Genomic DNA, 25,048 nt, shown 5'->3' on the forward strand with positions numbered 1-25,048 from the left:
ATCTAAAATGAGACATTTACTTAGGAGTTGATCAGCTCCACAGTAAACATCTCATGTCTATGCATGCAAGGTTATTACACAGGAGCAAACCAAATCAACTCTGCAGCAGAATAGCACTTTGTAGAGTTTTGCATGTTTTTGTTTTGTTTTTAAACTCTGCAGCAACATGTGTGGATGTTTGAGGGACTGGCTGGGGCACAAACATGCTTCAGTGTGGGGACTACCTGCCACTAACCCCATGCTGGGACACCCTTGTGCCCCAGCCAGCCCCTCCATAGCTTGTTGAGCCATGTCAGAGTAGCCACAGGCTGGCAGGCTGACCCCCAGGGCCTTTGCAGCAGTCCCAGCTGGCAAACCTGGCTAAACGTGCTACGTTCCTGAGCACACAGGTAAGACATGGCACCCAGGAAGCAAACTCTGAAACCATAAGTGCCAGAGTTTGTTTAGACTTAACTACATGTCAACCCAACCCATGTATACTTTAAAACGGCTAACTATACAATTAAACAGAAGTTAGAGCTCTCATCTTGTAGAACTGGCCATTTGAAGTTCTTCAGTATTTACCCTTGGAAAAAAAAAAAGGAGTGGTTTAGAATCTACAAATCCAAAAGAAAAAAAAAAAAAGTGGTGCAGGCTCCTACCCTGGGGGTCTTCAAGAGGAGGCTGGATGTACACCTTGCTGGAGTCGTTTGACCCTAGTACTCTTTCCTGCCATGGCAGGGGGTCGGACTAGATTATCCACCCAGGTCCCTTCCAACCGTAGAAGATATGAAACCCTTTCTACCTCATACTTTATATAGGTTCAGCTTCTCAGCAAAGCCTGCCTTTATTCACTAACTTTCCAGTTCCTTCTATAAGCTCATCTCTAAAACTGCCCAAGTCAGACTTTGTTATCCCTATTTCAGATTAAGTATTTTGAGTCAGCCTCTGAGTCATACAAGGTTTAATAGCGTTCAATTGGCCTTTTTAAAAAAAAAAAATTTCAATTAACTTACAACTACATTTGCAGCATTGTGACACAGGAATATCACTTTCTATAGCCAGAAGTCCTTTTTTCCAGTTCAACCTTGTAGGTTCCTTTTGTTCTTTAGTACTCCAATAAATAAGGCAGCATTTCAGGTGTCACATTCTAAACTTCACCTGAATGGCTGATATTGCTATTATATTACCATTTGTATTATAATCAGTATTCAGATTTGATAAATCAAGGATTTTTACAATGCAAGTGTACACATGTAAAGTTCTCTCACTTGCAACTTTGCAGGAAATACTAAAAAAGTCTCAGTTCCTGCCTCAGATATTAAAATGGGGATCAAGAACTGTGCCCAAAATAAAATCCCTGTCTAGTCTCTATCCCCCACCCCGTGAAAAAACAAACACCACCCCCCCCAGAGAGCATCTTCACATACTATTACATTTACTAGCCACTCACAAAACTCCACTGGAGCATTAAGCTGGCTTGTCACATCTTCTCTTATTGTACAAGTTTGTAAAAAAGTTTAGTAAATGTAACAGTGTAGATTAATACCACGTCTTATTAGGATTCACTATGTGCATCCCAGAAACAGTTTAGAGTTTCTATAATGTTTCAAAAGTTTTCTGCTTCAGAGTTTTGTTTTGGCTTTTTTGGGGGGGGGGGGTTTGTTGTTGTTTGGGTTTTTTGTTGTTTTTTTTTTTTAAGAAACTTTTAAAAGCAAAGCAGAAAACAGTTAAATACAACCTCAAAAACTGGAGCTGAGGTAGAGCTGCATTTGCTGTCAAATGAACTTCCTTAATTGGAGAAAAAAAAATTGAAGCACATGGCTATCTAGTACAGTACATCTATTTACCTGTAGTAGAAGAGATCCCAGTTTACTTCGATTTTTATTCTTTGCCTTCGTTTCCTTAGTATTACTGGCTTTTGATTGATGTTCTGCAATTAAAACAACCAAAAAAAAGTTTAGTACCAATTGCTCTAGCCCTAGCAAATACCCTCAATGAATTTACTTGCGACATGTTTTTATGAAACTGATTTTTCAGAAGTAAAACAAAATAAACCTGGTTTGATTGCTAGAGTTTAATGCGTTTGCTTCGAGAGCCAATTTTTTAGTGTACTGATTTCTTAGAGTAACAGAACTGAACTTCGACGAGCAACTTGCACCATTTATGCATGCTGTTATTCATGTAAGGTTAAATACAAAAATCAAAATCATTCCAGAGAAAACTTTCAGCCATGTACCAAATACTTTAATGAATTAGTCATTTTACAGGACAACCTTTTTAAAACCCACAAGCCAGCTCCCATCACCATAAGTACCGAGTTAAGCAAAAATACAATAATCCTATACTAAATCTGCTGCTTAACATGCACACATTAACCTTACAGTAAGACAAATCTACAAATCACCAAGCTGAAGAGCAACCAGCAAGCTAAACCAAACTACTTCAGGAATCACATTAACCACAAAGTAGCTATAAGGCTCAGAAAGAAAGAAACAAACAAAACAAATGTCTGCTTTTAGCACAGACGCATACCATGAAAAGGAGGAGAAGCCTCAACCTGGGTTTGGCTACTGAAAGATTCTATTTGATCAACATACGTCTACAACATACATTGCTAGATGAAACACCACATGCTACATAGAATTCATTACAACACAATTTACACATTTAGCATAAACTCACTCACCATATTGTTTCTGTCCTGATTTTGATTGAAGGGAAAGAAAAAAAGGGAATATTTAAACAATTTAAATAATTTACAACCAAGTATTTTAAAAGGGTAACAGTGTGCTAAGTAATTTGCTTTGTATAAAACATTAAGAGAAACACAAACCGAAATATACTCAAATTCTGTTGAGACAGTAGTATTACCCCTTGTATGTTCTCTCTCCCTGCTTTGATTTTGTTCTATTTTGTTTTTAAAAAACAGTGAAAGATTTAAATAAATATACAACTCCTCAAGACTTGCCTACACAAGTCTGCCAAAAGCAAAGGCAGCTCTCCGTTTTTAAGTCTAGCTTTCACCCTTGAGACAACTGTTGCGACTTTGAGATATAGGAGACATCAAGTTACACTCTGCAAAGCCCAAGTCACTTGCTTACGGTCTTAAGGTTTTGATTTTGTTTGTTTGGTTAGGGGTTTGTTTTTTTTTGCAGGCAAGTTAAACGTATGTTGTGCTTCCTCACTCTTCCCTGTACATGGCAATGTGACAAGCCCTCTATATACTTCAGAGATGAGGAGTTTGAGAACAATGTTTAGTTCTTCACAGCTTCCAACAAATGCAGAGAGCTCAATAACCACATTTAAACAAACCCAAGGTAGCAGCAAGAAAATGTCAAGCCAAATATACCAAAACAAATTCACAAGAAAGGGGATCTTACTGAAGGCAAGAGAAAGACCATGAACAGAAAAAGGACCACATTTCTTTTCCTTCCTTGAAAGGAAAACCAAGTAGTGAATGCCTCTTAGCTCTCAACTAATGCTACACAGATCTACACTATCTTAAAAATGACATCTCAAATTACCTGAAAGGAGGCAAGGATTAAAACCAGAAAAAGTCAGCAAGAAATCAACTAACTTTAGATAACTGCCCACAACTAGGAGTCAAGTAATTCCAACAACTTGCAAGTCTATATTAGTCCATCCAAAAGGCAGAACTCTATTTTGCCAAATACAGTTGAAACAGGTTAAGTAATGACGACAATACGAGAGCCACCTCAAATATACTGAAAATGAACAAATGCTTTCCTACCAAATGACTATTTAACACACTTGTTTGTAAAGTCTTTAAAAAGGTTTGGTGCAAATTCTACACACTCCAAAAGGTAGATGAGCATCATTAATTATAATTTAACTTTGTGGGTAATTAAATAAATAAAAAATAGCTACAGAAGATGAGAAAGTGCAAATGCCACAACACTAATATGAGGTAAATGGAGGAGTTGATGGAACAGCAAGTCTCAGCCATTTAGAATTAAGAACACAGTTTCTACCAATATTGAAACATGGAATTATTTGATACAGCATAGTTAGAAGGCTCCATATTTGCACTGCTCTCCCTGAATTGAGTACCAGATTGAAGCCCAACACTTACACTGGATCAATCATGTCCATAGGCTGCAGTAATTAATGCCTTATGAAGAGTCAAGATTTATTACAATTTTTAAGTCTAGAAACTTAGGTGTTTACCTCCTTTTGAGCAATGCCCATTCTGTCTCTCCAGTGCATCAACACCAGATCTACTTTTTCTTTGGCAAATTTTTCTACTTCTTTTGCAGCTTTTCCAGCCAGTCTCTGCCACTCTGGCACTTTATTAAATTTGCCATACTGATCCTGTAGAATAGAACCAATCAAACTTGTGGTTAAGATTACAATCACTCTGAGGAATATTAAAAGAGGTGGATGGGAGGAGGGGAAGACTACGTCAGTATTATTTTTTAATCTGTAAGAGACAGACTTCACACAATCTGTTAAATTTAAAAAGGAACTAGAAAAAGATCTCTTCACCATTCAAAAACGTGGGAGAAGTTGGGGGGTAGGGGCGGAGGCAAGGCAAGGAGAAAATATGGGAGCCTTTCCCTACTTACAGTTGCAATTTTTAAGTTGTCCCTAACATGCATCCGATCAGCATCTCTCTCAGGAACAGAATCAGCACTGTCCAGGTATGCCAGCAAACCTGGGGGCTAAAACCATTAAAAACCAAAATCTGAAATCAGGTTTCTGAATGCATAAGTAAAACATAGTACAATGCAAGGAACGTTTACCACTTATCCTAGAAGAACATTTGGGTTTGATTTCACCACCCAGAAGTTAGGCTGTGCCAGAGTTAAAGGTTGGAATGAGTTTAAAAAAAAAAAAAAAAGAAAAGAAAACTTGGTTTCCCTTGGCCATGTTCACAAGTTACTTCCCCTACAGAACCACCCCTTTGATGTCCAGAACATCTAGGTTAAACTAGAAAATAAGTGTGTTGCTTAAGTTAGAGATAGGCAATGTGGGCAAAAAAAAAAAAAAAAAATGTTGTACAGTGGAGATAGGTAGAGACCATTAAATTCAGTGAAGACAGCCTGGAACACTAGATTCTGTTTGTACATCTTCCACAGAACTCTTCAGGTGATATTTTCCAGAGGTTTAAGCTCAGTTTTAATAAATGAAGTTCTTATGGAAAGACTGGAAAACATTTTGGCATTAAGAGAAATCTACCTTGCCTTTCAAATCCTAGAATTTTCATGCTGAACGCTTTAAGAATTAGTGGGATAACTTGCCCAGGAGGAAACATAAGGAGGAAAAGAAACAAAAAAGAAGAAAAAAACACGCTTATTTCTCTTGCTGTCTGGAATATTTCTCATGCCGTGTATATATCCAGCATGTTTTAAATTTGCCAGAATCATCAGCAATTGAAAACCGATAGAAGAATAGTCTAGTCTGCCTTGGTTGGTCTTGTTTTAAGTCATCTCTTACACTGCGCTCCAATAATATCCAAGCATCTTCCAGATTACAATCCATTTACTACAAGCAGCAAGAGGCAAGAGCTCCATTTACAAGCTATGGCTTTGGAGACCTGGGCCAGTGCCTCAATCCTGAGTAGATAACTGTACTACTATATTCCCCTTCCTTTTGGGAAAGGGTTTTCCTTAGTGTGGGGAAATAATTTCGTTATTACAGCATTTGAAAATGTTTTAGTCTATTCTGTTCATTTAAAAACAAAACATACACCAAGATTTGCTAGTGTCCTTACCCCATTATACCTTCACCTCCCCATATTAGTTTTACTGCCTTATCTGTTCAATTGTAGATAATCTCCAAATTGTTTTGGAGCTTTTGCCCTTTTCATGCCCCCTTAACTGGAGAATGGGATCCAGTGCAAGACCAAAAGATCCACTTATCTTAAACCCCCCAAAACCCCACACCTTCTTACGCCCAACCTACTTTCCAATCAAGACAGTGCATGTATACCCCCTTCCCCTCCTTATTCTGCTAATTCACTTTTCCATTCAAGCTCCTGCTTCTTCCGTGATTGATCTCTCTATTGACTCGCTTAAAAACACACCACAACTCCTTGTATGAAACAGGTATTCAAGTTTAACAAGCTCTTCTATATCTCCACCCTTCCCAAAAAAAAAAAAAAACCAACACACAAAAAACCCCCCCACCTCTTCCCACCCTCCAGCCAGTCTGTTTTAATACACATGTGAATTAAGACAGAGGCTATGCAGGCATCTTTGTACAAGGGGAAGGGGAAAAGCATTTTAGAACAAAATTTTAAGGTTTAGAATACTCTTCAACACCATCACCAAATAGTTTGTAAGCAGTTCCCTTACCAAAATACGTTTCAACAAGTTCATAGCAGTTGCATTTTCAGCTGTCCAAAGGCCCACTAAGTGTCTGCTTAGCTGCCTGAAAGACATTAAGAATTAATAAAGGCTTTAGTCATTTGAGACAATACCATAATGTCAAGATGACATGCTGTCACATTCAAATACCAAGATATATGGGGCAGAGGGAGAGGATTTTGTTACCAACTTTGACACTTGTTTCTCAGGGAAGCACTACACTCAAAAAAAAGACATTTAGCATCTATTAAGTTAAGCATGTTTAGTTGGAGCTTTTAAACTAAAGCAAAGAACACAACATTTTCCTGAATCCTTCTAAAAAGGAAAAAACTTTGTTGGATTTATTGCAAAAATTATCTTCTCTACTAGCAAAGCTGTTTTTTTCTACTCAATTACTTAAGCACTAGTTCTAAACTATGATAAGAAGTTTCAGACTCATCCTGGAAGCTTGCAACTGTAAGATGGATTAACTGGCCCTTCCCCCACCAACCCCAATTCTGCAGATAGTGATTTTCTTGTATTAGCCTACCTCAGGTTTCCAGAAGAGGTAAAGTTAAACTGCCAGTGGCCTCTGATCATTAAGACCACATTGCTTCAAACAACTGAGTAAATTATAAAATCTGGTGTTAAATCTGTATACTTTCACTGTCAAGTCAAAAAGGACTGCTAGCTAAGCACCATGAAAAGAGCTACAAATTATGTCATTTGCTTAGTTAAATATGCAAACTAAAATTTAAAGCTTTAAAACACTTGCAGAGTGCCTACCTCTAAAAAGAATAAATTTTAAGAGGAGCTTCCACTTTAGTTTGGTGGAAAGTTTCACTTAGTAGACAAAACTTACCTATTCGTAAGCATCCTTTGATCTGTGCTAACTGTAAACATAGCAGTATGCAAGTGACGAGGTAAGGCACCTTCACTGAGGGCAAGATCTTGCATTTTGGTAGCAATTTCTTTATCTCCTTCCTTAGAAAACAAAGGAAGATGATTACCGTAGTAAGGAGTTGCTCAGCTGTTTTCTTTAGACTATACAATTCATTAAGATGCCATTTCTCTTGACAGACGTATGATTTTGTACAGTTCTGAACACAGGTAAAAGCTATGCAAGGAGGATCTCAAAAAGGACTTCAAGTGATTTCTCTGCCACAGTAAGGCTAAGAGCTCTAGTCAAATCATAGCAACAGAGCTTCCACAAGATGCTCCAAGCACTTAAAAGTAGTGCCATGTCTAGAGTACCATTAGTCTTAAAAAAAAATAATAATAATAATAATAATAAAAGCCAAGTTTGAGTAACCACATCCTTTTGTAACCTCAGTTACCATCTATGGACTTAGAGTAGGACTTTAAAAAGATCAGCTGAATTAGTTAAGACTACCTAAAAGAAACAAACAAACATTCTACCTGACCTTCAAAAATAGAACTATTTAATGGTAATCCAGTCCATTTCCCTGTAGAACCAGATTGCAGCAGAAGGTGTTAGAAGTGCTTGCATTACTACAATAGTAAACATAATATCCACCAACATTTGATCCCATCTATGCATACAACCGACTGTATAAAGTGGCATTACTGCTTCTTCCTATACTTGCCATGAACGTGCCAGTCAGCTCTTAAATTTTAAGAGCAACTTCAAATAGTAGCAATGCATAATCATTCCTATTACATCAGGTAAGCCTAACAAAAACTGATAGAGCAGTTGTTGCACACAAGCGTTTCAAGTTGTTGTCAATTTAAAATCCCAAAATGTAGAGAGTAACAAAAAAACCCATGTCTTCAGTCATTTGCAGCTAAACTCTTGTAATACCAGATTTGTTGCCTACATCCGTCTACTCCATCCAATAGACATTTCAGTTCTTAAAAGAAATGGCACTGACAGCTGTATACCAGCTATTACAAAATTCTGAGAAATTTACTTCAAGTGAGTGCTGAAATTGGTTATTTACATTTTAAAAAGCAAAGACCCATTTGAAAGCTCAGTGAAGCCCACTTGACAGTTAGCATGCTATTCCCAGTGGTCTTTAACCACCCCTGGCCATCCCACCAAGTCTCACCTCTATTATCGCCTTCATTACCAAGCCAGCTCCTTTTACAATTGCCATGGAAGGATGCTGCAAGAAGGAGTTATAAAATTAGTATGAAACATTATATATATATAAAAAACAAAAACCACACACTTAAGATTTGATTTTTTTTTTTTTTTTTTTTTGATAATGAGAGTGCATAACTTGGATATTAGTAACAGGAGGAAGATCCAGGTAGTTAAACAATGACACCAGCGCCACAGTCATCGGGAAGGCTTTGGCTTCCACAACCACAGTCTACTCTTTGGAGAGATGGGGAGAGAGAGAGAGGCAGCAAGCTGTTGGGAAGGGATGGCCTCCACTTCTCTCCATTGTGGAAGAGGCTCGTCTCAGCTAGACCGACCGACCTGCTCCACAGGGATTTAAACTAAGCCTGCTGGGGAATTTGGGGGGCGGGGAAGAAACGGGTTACTGCCACTGCTGGCCCACTGGGTGGCCCTCGCAAAAAGCCAGCAGACCAAGGCACATAAAGGGTTCCCACCCCTGGAACAAAAATGTAGGCAAGGCAAGGGCTCCTAAGGGGACACTTGCATGTCTATACACAAATGCCAGGAGCCTGGGCAATAAAAAAAAGGAAGTTGTTCTCCCGCTAAATGCAAACAACTATGATGTCATAGGGGTAACAGAGACCTGGTGGGACTCCACCCATGACTTGACCATGGGTAGACAGCTATACCCTGTAAACGAAGGATCAAGTGGACAAAAGGGGCGGGGGCATAGCTCTCTCCGTCAAGGAAAGCTATGCATCCCTCCAAGCTGACAGTGGCACCCACTGGACAACTTGAGACCCTCTGGGTTAAAATCCATGGGGAAAACAGCAAAGGGAATACTATGGTGGGGGTCTACTACAGACCCCCTACCCAGAGTCAAGGCCTTGGATCAGGAGTTCACCAGGGAATTGGCTGAGGCTGGACAATCCCAGTGTATGGTTGTCATGGGAGACTAACTACCCAGACATCTTGTGGGAGGAGTGCTTGGCTAAATCTGAGCTGTCACAAAGCTCTCTCATATTTGGATGACCTCTGATGCAGGAAGTCTACAGGCCAACAAGAGGTAAAGCACTGCTCGACCTCGTACTGGCAACCAGGGATGACCCAATTAGCATCCTAAAAAAAAAAAAAAAAAAAAAAAAAAAAACCACACAAAGGGAAGCTGGGTGACAGTGATCATGAACTGATCACCTTCACCATCTGCCGTAAAACTGGCAAGTCAGAAGCTAAAGGAGGCTTGTCAGAGAGGCTTTAAAAGGCCACAATCTAATGGAGAGAGGAGTTCAGGACAAGTGGTTGCTCCTCAAGGGAGTAATTCTGGATGCACAAGCAAAGTCCATCCTGTTTCGGAGGAAAGGCAGCAAAAGGGCACAGCAGCCCTCTTGGCTCTCCAGGGAACTGGCGGACCTCCTGCATCTTAAAAAGGAAGACCTACAAAAGGAAGGAGGACTGGAACTGCCACCAAGGAGGACTATTCTGCTTTAGTCCGGACTTGCAGAGAGTAAAAATCAGGAAAGCCAAGGCTGTGATGAAACTCCAGCTAGCTACAAATATCAAGGACAATTAAAAAAAAAAATCCTTTAAGTATGTGGGAAGCCGGAATAAAAAGCAAGGGGAACATTGGACCCCTGCTGAACCAGATGGGACAACTAACAACCGATGCCCAGGAAAAAAAGTCAACCTGCTAAATGGGTACTTTGTGTCATTTTTTCCCCACCAGTTCCATGGGATGACCCTGCCCACTATGGGTCAGCAAGGCCCTGGCAAGGGAGATTCCTTGCCCTCCATTGAAGCTGACTTTGTGAAGGAACACCAACACAGCTGGATACCTTTAAGTCAGCTGGCCCTGATGGGTTACACCCAAGGGCACTCAGGGAGCTGGAGAATATCATAGCCCAGCCCCTGGCACGGATCTTTGAAAACTCCTGGTGCTCTGGCGTAGTGCCCGAAGACCGGAAGGCCAATGTGGTGCCTATCTTCAAGAAAGGGAGGAAAGTAGATTCAGCAAACTACAGGCCCATCAGCCTGACCTCTCTCCAGGGGAAGGTCTTAGAAAAGATCATCAAGGAGGCCATCCTTAACAGACTAGCTGAAGGCAACATCCTGAGGGATACCCAGCCTGGGTTTGTTGCAGGTAGGTCTTGCTTGACCAATCTCATTTCCTTCTATGACCAGGTGGCCTATCACTTGGACAAGGGGGAAGAGATGTCGTATACCTCAAACTTTAAAAAAGGCTTTTGATCTGGTATAGATAAGGAGGTGATCATGGGAAACTGGCTAACTGCAGCCTTGATGTCACCACGATCCACTGGCTGGGGAAACTGGCTCTGTGGTAGAACCCAGAGGGTGGTGGTTGACGGGAGCCAATCATCTTGGTGTGCTGCAACTAGTGGGGCCCCCCCAAGGCTCTGTCCTAGAGCCTATACTGTTTAACATCTTCAGTGATGTGGACATTTGGTATCATTAGCAAACTTGGCCAGTCTGCTTCTGACACCAACTCTGGGGTAAAGCATCCACACCTGAGGATAGGAGGGTGATCCAAGCAAATCTAGACAGACTAATGAAATGGGCAGATGAGAACCTGATAGTGTTCAGCACCAAAAAAAAAAAAAAAAAAAAAAAAAAGCAAGGTTCTCTACCTTGGGGGGAAAAACCTGCACCATGCTTATTAGGCTCAGTAGTGCTACGCTAGTTAGCACTACAGATGAAAGGGACTCGGGGGTCATGGTTGACAAGATGAACGTGACCCTTTTCAGTGTGGTGCTGCGGCTAGTAAAGAGAGCAAAACACTGGCTTGCATCCATAGATACTTCTCAAGCAGATCCTGGGACATCGTTCTCCTGCTGTACTCTGCCTTGGTGAGGCCACAGCTGGAGTACTGCATCTAGTTTTGGGCACCACAATTCAAAAAACAGTGTGGAGAAGCTTGAGAGGGTGCAGAGGACCATGATCAGGGGTCAGGAAAATGCACCTTATGATGAAAGGCTGAGAGCCATGGGGCTACTTCAGCCTGGGAAAAAAAAAAGCGTAGGCTCAGGGGTGATCTGGTGGCCACCTGTAAGTTTATCAGGGGTGCTTGTCAGGATCTGGGGGAATGTCTGTTCACCATAGCCCCCCAAGGGATGACAAGATCGAATGGTCACAAAACTCCACTGTGACTGATTCAGGGTGGACATAAGGAAGAGCTTCTTCACTGCCTGAGTCCCCAAGGTTTGGAACAGACTGCCGCCAGAGGCAGTTCAGGCACTCGCTTTGAACGCCTTCAAGAGACACATTTGGATGCTTATCTTGCTGGGATCCTATGATCCCTGCTGACTTCCTGTCCCTGAGGCAGGGGGCTGGACTCGATGATCCTCCAGGGTCCCTTCCAGCCCAAATGTCTATGAAATTTATGAACTGGTATCCAGCTGTACTAAAATGTAATCTATAATTCTTTGGAAAAAATGGTCCAAGGAATGAAAAAAAAAAAGTTACAAGGTTACCTTGTTCTTCTGAAGAACAGTTTGAATAAGGCTTTGTATTAGTATCAGCTTACTATACCCTGCATAAAAATAAGTCACCTATATATAGCAAAAATTCCACAATTCTGCATTTCCCACCCACTGTCTTTCCCACAACTCGGAGAAAGCGTGCACCAAACAACCACCAAAAGTATCTGGAACCAAATACTGCTTGCAAGCCGGTCAAAAATATGCAGATGACAAGTTTCTGCAGAAACCGCACAGCTAATTAGGAGCTACTTTCTGGTTTTAAAAGTTGGTTTATAGACTAGGATTCCAAGTTAAAATGGTAATCAAATAATTCCTGTGCAGTACACTGTGGCCCCACTGCTGGATTCCCACTGACTGGTCCTGTGATCCCTCACTTAGCAGGCTTCTAGCTGTCCCTCTGAGTTGTGTCTTGTTATCTGGAGAATTTCACTGAAATTAGAAGAAGTTGTCTGACTGCTGCCTACACAATAGTCAGACAGAAACTTTCACTACACACTTTCTCCTGCCCAGTACACCAATGTAGTGTGAGCCGAGGACCAGTTTTGGAGAAGCCAGTACTGGAGATGTTAGCTCTAGTCGAACAGAGAGCTGGGCCAACAACAAGAAATGTACACACTAAAAACTTCACCACAAAAAAAAGTTCCAGATCTGCCAGAGTCTAGACCTTAACCAAAAAACGTATCCATAGTAAGTTATTGGAGAATTTCCACAACCTTATTTTCGTTCTTACTTTGTAGTAGTCTGGTAAAATAAGGTCTCACCTGAAAGAGCTTAAATAGTGTTCTCCCATTAGATGCTACCATCTCTAACAACATATCAAACTGCTGCCCTTCAGTTGTTTCACTATATGGAGCACAGAGGGCAAATGTAAGGAAGTCCAGAAGTGAACTAATAACTAGGGCACCAGTCCCATGATCCTGAAATACAGAAAAAAAATAGCTTAGTACCATCATGACCAACAAATCCCATCCTGTCATGTCTCCCCACCTCACAATTTCATTCTAATTCATAGTCAGTAGGCAGGGCACCACAGTCAGGGGGGCACCATGCGTGTGAACAGCAGCACCCCCACTGACCAATCCTCACCCCAGGGAGCAGCAGTGCACAGCCCGCCCCCTGCCCCCAGCCACAACTCAGGAGGAGCTGGATTAGGCAGGCAGTGTGGCCAGCAGCAGTGGTGCCTGTTTGCCTGCCTGGTGTACAGTGCCATCCTGCCTCCCTGCTGGACTGAGCCCCTGCCTGCAGCAGTGCTGCTGACTCAGGGAAGGAATACAAAGTTTGCCCAAGGTGCCATTTCCCCACTAAGGCCAGTTCTGTCAGTAATATTTCAAGATAAAAAAAGCCAATTTTCATTACTTCCAAGTGTGACAAAAATGCAGGCTCTTCCAGAGCATGCCACAAAAGAAAAGACAAATCTAGAGTAGCAGCAAAATCTTAAGAATATAGTTGAAAGCAATTTGTGCTTTAAATAATACCAAGCCCCTCAAGTACCACAGATCAAGTAAGCTGCTGCTTTCTTAGCATCATTTTTTCAAACAAGAAATTGTTTTAAAGCTAGGAACCCTTACAAAATGGAGTTAGAGCAGCAACTTTCAGAGAAATTAAGTAGCTCAGCAAGACAAACAGCTTAAAATTTAAGTCTGCCCAGCTTCAAAATGACTGAAAACTTGTCTCAGGGTCAGTTATGGTTAAGGTTTTCCATTTTAATAATTGATCACTAAAGACCAGAGCAAGCACATTTAAACAACATTTTGATTTTCATTTTAGTAAGAAGTTGCTCAGTCACTTACCACATGGGAATTAAATTTCTCTAATAAGTTCTCCAGAAACTTCTTTGAAGAAAGAAGGGAAGCTTTGTTCAGCTGCTCTTGCCGCAAGTCATAGTCATCATGCATGGGCTGAGATAAAGAAAGTATTTAAATACAGTCATCCTTTAGCCCTCAACACATAATATAAGACTTGTAAAGTTCTTATTTTACAGCAATATCAAAAGACTTGCCACAAAACTCATGACAAGTTGTGGCAGCAAGTCCCACTTCAAAAGTCCATCAGGAAAACTAGTAGGCTAAGCCACACAAAAAGTTATAACATTCAAAACTAGAGACAAGAACCTGTGAAAACTAGTTATAAAACACTGCAATTCCTACACAAATCCACTCTTCGGGTCTCTACAATTTGGTTTTGTTTAGTTGTCAAAAAACCCACCCAAGTCACTGAGCATAATTCCAGTTAATACTTACACACATGAGGGCACACAGCATGTCAATAGAAGCATGGGTTACTCCATCATTGTTCCTTTTAAGAGCTTTTACCACCTTCACTCCTAGCCGTTCCCGAAATCTTTCAAGATAAGAAGTACATCAGCAATAGCATTTGTATGTTAGATTTCTTGGGGGAAGAGGAGGCAGCATCTCAGTTTAAGGTAAAAAGGGGAAATCCTCATATCCCCCTGTATATTTGTCTTTCCAGACAGCTAGTAGCCTACGTTACAGACATATGTAAAAAAGGAGCCAAAGTCCAAGACACTTACTGTCAAGAAGAGTAAGCATATAAAAACTTGGCAAATCAATTACCAGCAATACATTATTTTTTATCCTTTCACGTATTCAGCATAATGTTCAGTTTACTGAATCTTCAGTAGCCCTCTAACATACATTCTCTGAATACAATAAGAGCTGAACTGACTTGCATTATGAAGTCATTAACTGCAAGAATGAGAAGTTGCATCTTGAAGGGAATTAAACTGCTGAGCACTGTATATACCTGCAACCTTTAAGCTCATTAAAAGGAGTATGCACGTGAGGAATTCATGAGTGCCAGATGATCTTGAGTATAATTCCTCCTAAATGTTAGTAGCACAGAACAGTTTTGAATAAAGCCAGCCACCTACAGATTTACATTAAGTTTAAAAAACAACCCCCCCCACAAAACTGTAGGTTTGTGTGGAAAGAATTAATTCATAATTGCACCAGATGCAATATTCTCATTTCTTTTCCTATTAAAACAGCAATACGTATTTGTGTTTTCAAGAAGAGACTAAACTGGCTGAGCGTACTACCAGCAGAGACCAAAATACACAGACTCAAGCAGAACCAAAACTCTTACAGTTATAAATTAAGAGCATGACTGTTTAGTCACCAATAAAACTGCAGTTTATGCTACTAAAAAGATCCAAATCAAGTTTCTACAACAAGTTACTTTTCTATGAAATTTTACCGGACCCTCTGAACCCTGAGCTCTGGCCAGAGTCAAAGTTGACCTTGAAACAAGAAAAAGCCTTTTTAGAACATTAAAAAGTTTACTTTCAGCATTTCAAATTGGGTAATGAGCTACTTACTTTGGAAGCTGAGTAAAAGCAAGGAAGCCAGCTTTTGAAGCAACTAGTCTTCTTACAGCTTGGAACTGGCTTTCAAGCTCCGTGTTAGATGCTGCAATGTCTCCTTCTTGAGAAAGTAATGCTGTTATGGCATTGTTAATCAATTTCTCCTTGTTTTCTGAGAAAAGGCCCTGTAAAGATGGAAGAGGTAATTAACAAAAGGCCTTTACACATTAAAAAGGATAATCAACAAAGATTAGGATAAAAGTTTAGTCTTACATCTTGTGTTACTGCATGCAGAACACCACTGTATGAGATGTTAGCATTGAACCTGAATACAGCATCTGCAAAATTGCCATCTGCAGGGAGACAAAACCAGATGCCATGAGCTCAGCTAAACATCTGACTCTTTAAACTACCATACCAACAAAAAGATTTTGTACTTTGCAATGCACAGTGATCTTAAGCACACTTACTGGGAGGGGCAGCTAAGAATCTGAGATGAAGGCTCTCTACTTCCTCGTCTACAGGCATGCTAAGTAATCCCCAGCGCTGACCTTTCTGTGTTGGAGTCATTTTCACACAAACATCTCTGTTGCCAGAAGCTCTCACTCCATCCAACAAGCTAGCCAACAAAGAGTCTCTGGGGGAACAAGATGGGAGGCAGTGAGAGATGAAGATTAAAAAATTACACATGCTTTTTATCCAATACAGTCATTTAAAGTTTCAGTAAGGTTTCACCTTGTTAAAAAAAAAAACAAAAAAACACAACAAAAAAACAGATTTACAATGACTGAAATCATGAGTGCATGCTTAAAAGAGAAAAAGTTTTGTATTCCATCTTGAAGTAGAACTGGTTTACACACTGTGGACTAGACCAGGAGTGCTCAACTTCTGGCTTGTGGGCCAAAATACAGCCTGCCAAACCATCACATCTGGCCTTCAGGGATCTCCCCTCATCAGGAAATTTGGCAGCAGGGGAGAAGTAGCCATTAGTATGGCCACTTTTCCCCCTGCCAAATCTGCAAACCCTGCACTACAGGCTGGGCTAGGCCACAACCCCAAACCTCCCAGGTCTGGATTGGGGCTGGGCCAATCCAGCCCCAATCCCTCTCTGCAATGGCATGGTTGACCTCTTCCTGGCAATGACCTCTTCCTGCCCCCCACTCTGTGTGGCATGGTTGAAACTTGGCGATAACCACCTTACCCTACAGAACTTGGCCATAGCCCCTTCCCTCCCAGGGGCCCATGCCTCCCACACACCCTTCACAGGGCCAGGCCAGGCTCCCTTCCCACTCCATGAGGCAGATCAAGCTCCTTTCCCCAAAGGGCTGAATTAAGGCTGGCTTGACCCCCCCCCCCTTCCCTCCCTCCCTCCCATGGCCTAGGTCAGGGATGGGCAGGATAGATGGCCTGGTGGGCCGCATCTAACCCACAGGGCCCCTAAAAAAAAAAGTTTAGGGAATCAATATACATCTGCCCCAGCTGCCTGTCATGGAGCCCTTGATGGCTTGCTGAAACTCAGTAAGCGGCCCTCTGCCTAAAATTACTGCCTGCCCCTGACCTAGATGGTGCCCACCTGTGTCAGATAGGGAACACCAACTAGATTTCATCTGCAGATGGACCAGGCACTGCCTGTGTTGTCCAGCAAACAAAAGGCTGGAGCACCACTGGACTAGACAATGCAAAAATAAAACGCAGTTTCTGGCATTTGTTGCTTTCTTTATTCCTTCAGCTACTTCCGGGTTCCACATGACTGATAAATCATTTTTTTATTTGTGCATAGACCATCCAGACTGTTGTGGACTGAAGAGGGATAGAAAGGAGGATACATGACCCCTAAATATTCAACACTGAAAAAAGTTTTAAATAAGTACTAAGTGAATGCCTAACCTTATTTCCTTCCTCTCCAATTCTAGCTCCTGTTTGATCAGGTGTCTTAAACAATATATTTGTCATCAATACAGTGAGACAGCCAGTAAGCCTTACATCTTTAACTGATTCATCTTCAATTGGATACCTGTACAGTTGTAGGAGACCAGCTGTTTCTTTTTAGTGGTTAAGTCAGCAAAACAGTGAAAAATGGCTTGGACTGAAGTGGGCCCAAACCCTGCCTGTGAAAGTGTTATTTAAAACCTCTTGGCCTACCCATAAGTCATCATTCTATTAGTTTCACATTTGAAATGACTGGTAAATCAAAGAATCCAAATACCTCTCTGTTGAAGAATATTTCCGGATTTGTCCCTTGATGAATTCAATGGAAAAAAGCTGTGGATTTTCGCCATCGCATACTAGCGCAAACACCTGAAAAAATGAGTCCATGAAACAAAGATGTCATACGATGAAGCATTTGTCTGCACTAACTTCAGGGGGTTGTTAATTTAACAATGCAAAACAGCAGGGAATCTACATTATGTTACTATAAGCGAACTGGCGTAGATTATTAAAAAACACAAGCACGATACTGTTAAAAATTGTTTGACAACAGATTTCCAATTATGCATTCTGCATATATAGAATGTAGGCCAGTGTGCAGATATTAGTAATCAGCAATCAAAGGTCAGCATCAACTTTCATTTTCTCCTCTTGTTGCTCTATAGGCAATAGGTAAGTGTTCGATTCCTTCCAAAGGAAGGAAAGTTGGGAGTTTTTGTTCTGGTTTTTTGTTTGTTTTTATTTAAAAAATTGCAGGGGGGAGGAAGGAAAGAAAAAGGAGATAAAACAGAAAGCCAGAGACCATGTTACCTACCTCTTCTAGAGGCTTCAGAGTCACGATATTATAGGTAGCTGGATCCCGTTCAACTAAACATGTTTCTGTAAGCGCCAACACTCTTCTTACAGGTTCCTTTAAGACCCAAAAGTGTATACATTAGATATAGAGTATGTTTTAGCCCCCTAAAACATGTTACTTGCTCAATTAAAATATATAGGTCTTACCAAATGTCGTGGTGTTATTTTCTGAACAACAAATTCTGCTAAGGATGTGATGGATTCATCATTGCTGTATTTCCCAAAGCGAAGGTTCAAGTATTGCTCAAATTCTATAGGTTCTTTTCTTATCCTCAAGGAGATACCTATGTAATTACCAGCATGTTCTATTGCACTTTTGATAATTTCTTCCCTTTGCTCAGATGCAAACAGGTGCTGCAAATTTTACCAAAAGTTAGGTTTAAATGCAATAAAAAGGTGAGCATGAAGTATGAATTTTTATTTGCATGTAGTTGAAAGTTTAAAGACCATCAAAAAAAGTCAGAGTGTATGACAGTCATCTTATTAGCAAAGAGTTTCATTAGAACCTGGTGTGGCCCAGCCCCAATCCAGGTAACAAATTTCACAAGTAGCACATTTTCCTCCTCACTCACATATACCCAACAGCATTAGCAACATTATCAGACTTTCAAGCAGTAGCTTAGATCATGCCTTGGCTAACTGATTAAACAAATGAATTTTCCTAAAAGAAAAATCTGAAGTATGATATTGCATAGAAGTTTCTGAGCACCGTTTCCCATTTTCTAGAAGTGGTGGAATATGCAAGCTTCAACCCTTTTGATTACTGCTGACAAATGCTTCATTAAGTACTCACATTTAAGATCATTCCTACAGCAGAATTCTTGTTTCTTTGTGGACCATCTCAGATGCCGACACTGTAGCTTCCAATAAGCAGTTTTAAAACGCTTATTTTAAATATCGTACTACAGCAAGTTTAAGGTTTAGCTTAATGATTAGAAATCAAATTTAAGACACTGCCAATGCCAGCTACAACCAGTGGGTCCTTATTTTAGAAGACAGCTTGGGAAGGTGGTATTGCCAAGCACATTACGTTTAAGTTAAACAGCCTGAAAACCAGTTTGGTTTGTACTCTCCACAGCATGCATACATCACTTCCCTGCAGAGGACAGACAGATGTGCTGACAACTCCACAGGATTCAGAAAGTCTTTGGTCAAGTGCCACAGTTAACTGTTGATCTAAAGCAGTGGTTCCTAATCTTTCCTACCAGGTCCTATTCATAAAAGATCCATGGCGTGTCCCAACCCACACCCCCCTGGCCCTGCTGGTGCCCAACACCTAGACCCCTGCCTCCCCTCCCCTCCACCACACCTGCTCAGACCACAGCAGTGGCTTTGGCTCATGTGGGCAGTAGCAAAACAAGTCCAGCCCTGGTGCAGGCTGGAGGGAGAAGGAGGGACCTGTGCCACCCCCACTGTCCTGGGCTGGGGTTACCGCATTATGTCAGGCCACCTGGTCATGGCCCCTCCTGCCCCCAAGCAGTGTCTCCTGGCCACCCTGCCCCTGTGAACACAGGCACTGGCCCCAGTGCCATCAGTTCAGCCACACAGCTGTCCCCTGCTGGAAGGGGCAGGCATCTTCCCTCTGCAGCTCATGACCCTTTGAAATATTCTTGTGACCCACAGGCTGAGAAACACTGATCTAAACTAAACTAGTTTATGTTTCTCAACTTATTGTTTTAAGAGGTACAAAATACAACAGACAGTTAAGCAACAAAATTTCACATTTTGATACGTATGGGCAGACTATGAAGTACTCACCAGTCTACTAAATCCTCCATAAATTATACAGAAGCCTCCCTGGTAGTCAGAGAGATCAACAAAGCCTTCAATATTTCTGTAGTCATAGGAACACAGGACTTTGTTAGTTCCAGGATTAATTTGGTCAAACCCTCCAGGAGTTACTTCCAGAATCACAGGTTTTCTCGTGTCACTCCAGTGATGCTTATAACAGTTATATCTCTATGGAAAGAACAGAACTGCTGTTAAACCCCTGAACCAAACATCTGGCATGGACATGTAGAAGTTATCAGTGTAAAACAAACAAAAAACAAAAACAAAAACAAAAAAACAAACAAACTTATTCAGCAGCTTTCTGATGTTCTGGCAAAAAATGAAAGAAAAACAGCAGGAAAAAAAAATACAAAAAAAGTAGTTAAATCCTTTAGTGTTCTTCCATTTAGCTGAAACACCAATTCATGGTAGTCTAAAATTTTAATCTGATGAGGAAAACAAATTACTCAAAGCAATCATGATTGAGCCATGGAAGAGAAAGGCAGTAATTGAGACAGTTATACTGCACATTTTTAAAAAGGAAGGGTGGTATTTAATCCTCATTTCCTCTCTCTTGCATAAGTGGTAGATGCAGAGTCACAGCATGTCCATCTGTAAGCTGCATAGGGAAACAAGGACAGTCATCTAAGAAACCAACTGTTGTGCAAGAAAAAACTACTGTTCACTCTGCAACTAGCTAAAACTAGTTCAGGGCAACTTCAGTATTATCATATCCAAGGTTATATTCCAACTATAGCATCAGTTTCAGTGAAGGATCAAGTATCACAACCAACAAAACACCAAGAAAAAAAAAAATTATGGCTTCTTCCATGTAAACACCACAAGATCATAACTACTCAATCACCACCTTGAACCCTTATTGAAGTTACTTTAAGTGACAAACTTAACCCCATATCTAATACAACACTGACTTAAATAGAATCCACCACATTCCAATGAGTTATTAGGATGTCAATTATACTACAGAATGAACTTGTAAAGTATCAACTTCAAATTATTATAAAGATGTAGCTTTAGGAATAGTAATGGGTTAAGGTTAAAAACAGCAGCATTAATAATATCACGAAGGCTGGTTTATAGAAGACCAACAATTTGACAAGCCATTGTTCAGGTAGATTAGAGCTTAGGTTTTTTAAATTGTTCCATTACAAGCAAAAAGGTAATAATCCATTTTTGGGAGGCTGATTTAAGATGGTGCTTATCATAGGAAGAGACAATATCCCCCTCCACAGCCACCTCCCTCCTTGGTCACATTCAAGTTAAGTATGTTGTGCCAGGGAATAAACTACCATTAGAGAGTTTAGCAAAGGATGGAGACTGATGACTAGATAAAAATTAGGGGTTTTGGTATTTATATTTTTTGGTAAAACTGCTTGGCTGAATCCTTCACTCCAGAGACAAGTCTTTACCATATACCAGAAAGTCAATATAATACTCCTTACTTACGATATTAGAAGATGTTATCAGCTCCATCTTTTAATGTTTCACTAATGACCAAAAATATTGGACAAAATTCTAACCCTTTTCCCGCTTGTTTTATAGGTTATGAAGTGGGTGACAGATGGCAAGAGAAAAGTATATGGTAAAGTAAGCCAGAATTAAGAAGTGGAGGCTCACAATTTCCCTGAATCTGTGCATATCCAAGAAGATTGCCACTTCTTTCAACTTATGCCAGCTCTTAGTTTCATAGTTTCTATGGTCGGAAGGGACCTGAGCAGATCTAGTCCGACCCCCTGCCATGGCAGGAAAGAATACTGGGGTCAAGTGACCCCGGCAACATGTGCCTCTAACCTCCTCTTAAACACCTCCAGGGTAGAAGCCTGCACCACTTCTCTTGGAAGCTGGTTCCAGAACCTAGCCGCCCTGACTGTGAAGTAGCGCCTCCTGATATCTAACCTAAACCTACCCTCTGCCAGCCCATGTTCATCTTGGAGTCAATGATGACCCCCAGATCCTTTTCCGCCTCCGTGCTGACAAAGGAGTTCCCCAACCTGTAGGTATGGTGCCGGTTGTTCCTCCCGAGGTGCATCACCTTCCACTTGTCCGTGTTGAAACCCATCCTATTCTCGTCCGCCCACCCTTGTAACCTGTCTAGGTATGATTGTAGCCTGTTGCATCCTTCCAGTGTGCCCACGTCCCCGCCACATCTTAGTGTCATCAGCAAATTTGAACAGGGTGCTTTTTACCCCCTCATCCAAATCGCTGATGAAGATGTTGAACAGTGTGGGCCCAAGGACCGAGCCCTGCGGAACGCCACTGCCCACGTCCTTGCAGGTTGAGAAGGACCCATCCACTACCACCCTCTGGGTGCGGCCCTCCAGCCAGTTGGCGACCCATTTGACTGTGTGGGCACAGTCACTATTGTCACTACTGGGCACCACTACTGCACATCACAAACAAACTTCCGTACAGTTTTTTAAATTTAAAACCTAAAGATTCCATTAAGAATTGAGGAGTTATTGATATTCTTTGTACATCACCAATTGGACATTTTTCCATTTCCTATACACTACAGGGTGTTATTATTCACTGCAGCTGGAAGTGAAGTCACGTACCCAGACATGATACCATTTTAGGAAAAAAACAGACAGCTTTATTTCTTTCAGTGAAAATATGGTCAATATGCATTCAAATTACAGATGAAATTTGATTCACTAAAGGAGTCCTTTCTAAGAGCTTTGCCTGTTCTTCCTGCCCCCTCATCCTCACCCAAGGCCTACACCACTTAAGTTGCAAGCAAACGTCAAGTCATGAGCTTCCACATTAGTTGCTTGTCTCTGTACAGAAAGGTTCACTGTATGCATGTAATGATTCGCATGTACCTTTTTTAAAGAAACTGCAAAACAACTATAGGACTAGGCATTAAGTATGAAGAGACTTGCAGGCTTAAGCTTCTTCACAAAATTCTTAAATACAACAACTGGGGCACTTGGGTCAGATACTTACCCTTCCTGTGATTTTTCCTTCAGAGAAGTCTGTCCTGAATCTCTGTAAAACAAAGCAAAACACTCGTTACAACTCAAATTGTAGTGAGAACATGTTTTACTATATTAATTATTCTGAAGTAGTGGGGGGAAAAAACAAACAAACAAACAACTGACTTAAATGCAAATAGCTTAATATTTGAAAGGCTGAGGTTTCTCAAAAGACTTAATCACCCCTTATGTTTCAGGTAAAAATAAGTTCACTGGTAGTTTCCAACTCAATGGCCTTATTGCAGTAACATCTACAATATGCATACGTTGATGTACAAATAACTTGACTGCAAGAATACGTATAACTACCTTCTCTCTCATAATGAGAAACAACATAATTTAAACAAACACACACAGTTAACAGTAGTTTGGCAAGAGTTCAAGCATTCTTACTCTTTAATCTGGTAATTTCTTACCAATGTTTCCGTAAGGAGTTCAGTTCTGTGCTCTGTGGAAAACTTAAGAGTTTCAGACTTCTTTCCAGTCCCCTTACGAAACGTGAGGCTGAATTCTGTTCCTTGTCCCCTTCCAACAGGAGCAATACTACAGATATCACCATAAGGCCACTAAGATACACAAAATAAGAAGTTACATTACTGTGTTCCTGTTTCACAAAGTCTTTAAATGCTTTTAAGCAATGAGGCTCAGTGTAGCTATGTGTAATATTTCCTATTTAAAAACTATAACTAGAAATTCAAGAGCTAAAGAAGGAAAAGCAATTAATACGTTGCTTTCTAACTAACAACTGAACATCAGAGGACTAAGTTTGTAATCCCTCTCATCTCCTGCATCCCCAAAGGGAATCCCCGAGTAGATGCGTTAAGTTGTCTTGTGATAGATAACCTTTATCTTCCCTCATGTCCTACAATATGAACACAGTTTATTTAGTTAATTCAAAGACTCAGCTATGGCTCAGTGACAATATAACTTGGTTGTTCATCAGTCTAAGAAATGTAGACTAATTCAAGATGATAGTTACCCATACAGTAGAATTGCAAACAATACCATTTTTCCAGTTATGTTTAGCATTTCCTACAAAAAGAACCTAAAAAAAGAGGCTAAAATAAGTGCATGAAATTAAGCATTTGTGATATTTTCCCCATAAGCAAAAAGGCAATTATTATGTGGTCATTACCTGATTTGTAACTTCTAGTGTGTTTGGATTGTATGTCGTAATGGCATGGGTTCCAACTGAAAAGACTCTTTTGTACCTAAAGAAAGAGATTAGGTGCTTGGTTTAACAAGGTTTTCTAAAATCTCAAGGGACGGGGGGGAAGAAGTTGAGTATGCAGATTATCTGCTGTAAGCAGATACGAAGCACACAGCGATACGAAACCAACTTTTAGTCCATATTATAGTGGAAGCACCTTAAAAAAAACAAAAAAAACCACACACAAATTTTTCATTCAATAGAATAGGTGGATAAGTTTGCTAGTATACAGTTTTATTCTTTATTTGTTCCACTCCCCCTGCTTCATTTACTAGCTATAAACAAAACATTTACCAACAAAAAAAAAACCCAGAAAGAATGTAGCAAGTAATATTTAAAAACAAAAATCACTTTTCCTCCCTGTATCTATATAGATACAAAGAAAAGCCTAGTCACAGTGTATTACATTACAAAATTCAATGCTTAAATAAAAAGAGCATCCCATTGCAAGGTCAACATTGTACTAACATCTAGTGACAGCCAATATGGAGAAGCGGAAGAGAAAGAAATGACTTGTGTTTATATTTTCAAGCTACCTTAAAATACAGAGGGAGTCAGAAGTATTGATCAACAGCAATGATCAAATGCTCCTCTCTTGCAAATGTACTGATGTTCAAGCCAAAAAGTGTTAAAACTGCCCCCCCCCCAAAAAAACCCAAAAACAAACAAAAAATCCCGCAACTTAGGTGTGTGATCCAAAGAAAAGCCACTTGGAACAAGTTTACAGCAAGTAGTTGTATATGGCATCTGTTCCAATCTTCCTTTCCCAGGATTTCTTTGCTGGGGCAGGATGGGCTTCACCTCTCTCCTAAAGGCAAGTGTATCTTCTCTTCCAGGTTGGCTGATCTCACACAGTGAGCTTTAGATGAGCCTTGCCAGCGGAGGGGGCTGCAGGAAGATGTGGAGACACCACCCGAGCAAGACAGGTTACAAATCCAAGGAGTGCCCAGGTAAGAAACAGGGGTCCTGACAGTCTCCCAAATAGAGAGGTGGCACACGCAGCTAGACAAGGCCTTAAAATGTCTGTATACCAATGCTTGTAGTATGGGGAACAAACAGGAGGAACTCACCCTCAGAATAGCCAGTTCAGACCCAG

At 40.7% G+C, this 25,048-nt stretch overlaps 1 protein-coding gene across 3 annotated transcripts in view; it reads right to left on the minus strand.

Annotated features, from left to right (window-relative positions):
* Positions 1–25,048, minus strand: part of DNAJC13 (DnaJ heat shock protein family (Hsp40) member C13) — an 88,620-nt gene that overhangs the window by 45,156 nt on the left and 18,416 nt on the right. For all 3 annotated transcript variants that reach the window (XM_090046374.1, XM_090046375.1, XM_090046376.1), the window contains exons 3-22: positions 23,878–23,953; positions 23,159–23,308; positions 22,714–22,755; positions 19,735–19,935; positions 18,124–18,330; positions 17,936–18,031; positions 17,399–17,490; positions 15,663–15,829; positions 15,466–15,545; positions 15,208–15,377; positions 14,111–14,210; positions 13,661–13,768; positions 12,632–12,787; positions 8,360–8,416; positions 7,153–7,274; positions 6,300–6,375; positions 4,569–4,664; positions 4,171–4,314; positions 2,669–2,683; positions 1,830–1,912 (exon numbers count right to left, since the gene is read on the minus strand). In XM_090046374.1, the coding sequence (XP_089902500.1) occupies positions 1,830–1,912; positions 2,669–2,683; positions 4,171–4,314; positions 4,569–4,664; positions 6,300–6,375; positions 7,153–7,274; positions 8,360–8,416; positions 12,632–12,787; positions 13,661–13,768; positions 14,111–14,210; positions 15,208–15,377; positions 15,466–15,545; positions 15,663–15,829; positions 17,399–17,490; positions 17,936–18,031; positions 18,124–18,330; positions 19,735–19,935; positions 22,714–22,755; positions 23,159–23,308; positions 23,878–23,953 (2,238 nt within the window). The remainder of the gene's footprint in view (positions 1–1,829; positions 1,913–2,668; positions 2,684–4,170; positions 4,315–4,568; positions 4,665–6,299; positions 6,376–7,152; positions 7,275–8,359; positions 8,417–12,631; positions 12,788–13,660; positions 13,769–14,110; positions 14,211–15,207; positions 15,378–15,465; positions 15,546–15,662; positions 15,830–17,398; positions 17,491–17,935; positions 18,032–18,123; positions 18,331–19,734; positions 19,936–22,713; positions 22,756–23,158; positions 23,309–23,877; positions 23,954–25,048) is intronic.

The sequence above is a fragment of the Crocodylus siamensis genome, chromosome 5 (genome assembly GCF_052110815.1).
Source record: "Crocodylus siamensis isolate JL-2025a chromosome 5, ASM5211081v1, whole genome shotgun sequence".
Lineage (NCBI taxonomy): Eukaryota > Metazoa > Chordata > Crocodylia > Crocodylidae > Crocodylus > Crocodylus siamensis.